We start from the raw sequence: 2,141 nt of genomic DNA on the forward strand, positions 1-2,141 counted from the left end.
TTTGCCTGATCATGCTTCAATTCTGGTATAACCATATCATTATAAACCTGTTCACATCCACTATCCTGGATTCATTGCATTGAGATATTGATGTATGTTATCTGTACAATAAAAAAACCTGCAGGTTTAGTGCAGCCCCAATAGAATATTTTCTCCTTGGTCCCCCTCCCCACCAGCTTATATCAGGGTCTATTACCAAGTATGATTTAGAGATGCGTGTGTACTACTAACCTGTAAGATTTCTTCTTTGTTGTGACTGACAACAAGACTGAGGGTCATTGTAACAAGAAATTTATTGTGAAACAAACATCAGTGCAAACTTACGAGGGTAATAAAATAAAGATTTTAATCACAAAGATTATAATTCTTCATCGTCCTCTCCAGTGAGTTTTGACAACTCGCCTTTATCCCCAGCCAGTTGATAGTCACCTTTTCCTACCCTGTTACCACAATGTCTGTGCACAATACTTGTTAGCCAGAAGATAAGGGCCACTAGCCCTACATTTGCGGATAGATGCCAGGTGTAGAAAGTGGTGAGAAACATGAGATTAGCATGGTCCGATGAGTCCCAAGAATGACCTGTTGGAGGTTGGAACAAGATAAAAGCAGCATGAAGCAGCCAAGTTCCCTGCACAGCCACTAACCATGCCTTGGTAAACCAGAGTTTGCGATGGTTTGGTTGCCAGATTTCAAAAACCATTATGGCACAGTTCATGCCAACAGTGAGCAGTAGCAGATGGTGGACTTGCACTTCCACTGCTTCCTTTCCATGGCCATGGAACTGCAGTAAGATGGTTGTGATGAAGAAAGCATAAGTGAGCCCTACATGCTCAAGCAGTGGACAACGCTTCTGCAGACAGGACTGACTTACTATGTCCAGGATTCCACTTAGAAAGAAGGAGCCATACATGTTGACATGCTGCCACTCACTAGGGTTCTGAAAGTGATACTCGGGGTCATCTGAGCGGAAAAATCGTAGCTTCTGTACTCCTGGAGGAAAGAAGAACTCAGCCAAAACAGCCATGAAAGAATAAATTAGCTTCATTATGGCATCTATGGGCAATGTCTTCCAAAATTTTTGGCTAGTCTTGGTGCGGGTAGCATACTGAACCTTACATCCATTCAGGACCATCCAGGAGTAACGAATGGCATAAAAGAAAGCAAAAGATAGGAATGCCAGCCCAGGAGAAATATGTCCAATAAAAGTGCCCATGTTGAGTACAAGTCAGCTTCTGAGTAAAATCACAAGGAGTGGAGACCCAATGTTTTTAGTCTCTGCTTTATCCTATGGGCGTTTGCTGTTATCTCTGGGCTACACAAGTGTACTTTCTGATGTCTGCTGCAGAATGAATGTCACTCTTCAAGTCCGATGTCACTTGACTTTGATGGTGTATTCACTAGAGCAAAGGTGTTCTGAGTTTGTTAGTAGGAAGTTCAGTAGGTTCCCCTAGTGAGCAGATCAAATGAGTTGACAAAGGCCAATGGGATGTCCAAAGAAGTGGAACGTATTTGTGCTTTGTCAGTGTCCAAGATACACACCATGCCAGTCCCCCCGGCTTACAGCAGTATTATTGTATCCTTTTATTTCTTCTTTTTCTGTTTTTTTCACTGTATTCCTTTACTTGTCTTCAGTTTTCTCTGCCATTCTTCTTTGATGTGGATTGCTCTGTCCAATCCGGCATACAGCAGTTTGCTGGGTTATTGCACAAGTTGGTGTTTCACAAAGGACGGAGGAGAGTTCCCAGGCTGTTCATATCACGGTGAGCAGTCAGCGAGAATCATCATCACCTACTGACAGGAGCCTTCAGAGCAACTCAGATGTAAAAACACTTCTGACTTCCAGACACACCCCACAAGGTGGCTCAAGCTCTGTTGCACTAGCATGATTCTGAAGGGTGTGTGATGGAGAAAGATAAATCCTAAGACGTGTTAGTGCTGATAAAAAATGAAAAGGATGGAAAGCAAGTTAAATATGGGAAGGGCACAGAGCAAGCTTGGGAATAGAGACAAACATGTTTTAACAAATAGGAAAAACTAGCACAGCCAAACAACAGGATGATCATCACTTTCGTATCTTACAATACCTTCACTAGAGCTGCTATTTCTATATGCTACAGTATGAAGCCTCTGATTATTTAACC

General features: G+C 42.5%; 1 protein-coding gene across 1 annotated transcript; it reads right to left on the reverse strand.

Moving 5' to 3' along the window:
- Window positions 1-275: 275 nt before the first annotated feature.
- On the reverse strand, window positions 276-1,881 carry LOC149456108 (transmembrane epididymal protein 1A-like). The gene has a single exon (XM_089685500.1). The coding sequence runs from the start codon at window positions 1,211-1,213 to the stop codon at window positions 359-361; it is 855 nt and encodes a 284-aa protein (XP_089541626.1). The 5' UTR covers window positions 1,214-1,881; the 3' UTR covers window positions 276-358.
- Between the last annotated feature and the right edge of the window lie 260 nt (window positions 1,882-2,141).

The sequence above is a fragment of the Staurois parvus genome, unplaced genomic scaffold (assembly GCF_062004578.1).
Source record: "Staurois parvus isolate SC_StPar_1 unplaced genomic scaffold, SC_StPar_1.0 ptg000376l, whole genome shotgun sequence".
In the NCBI taxonomy this organism is placed as follows: domain Eukaryota; kingdom Metazoa; phylum Chordata; class Amphibia; order Anura; family Ranidae; genus Staurois; species Staurois parvus.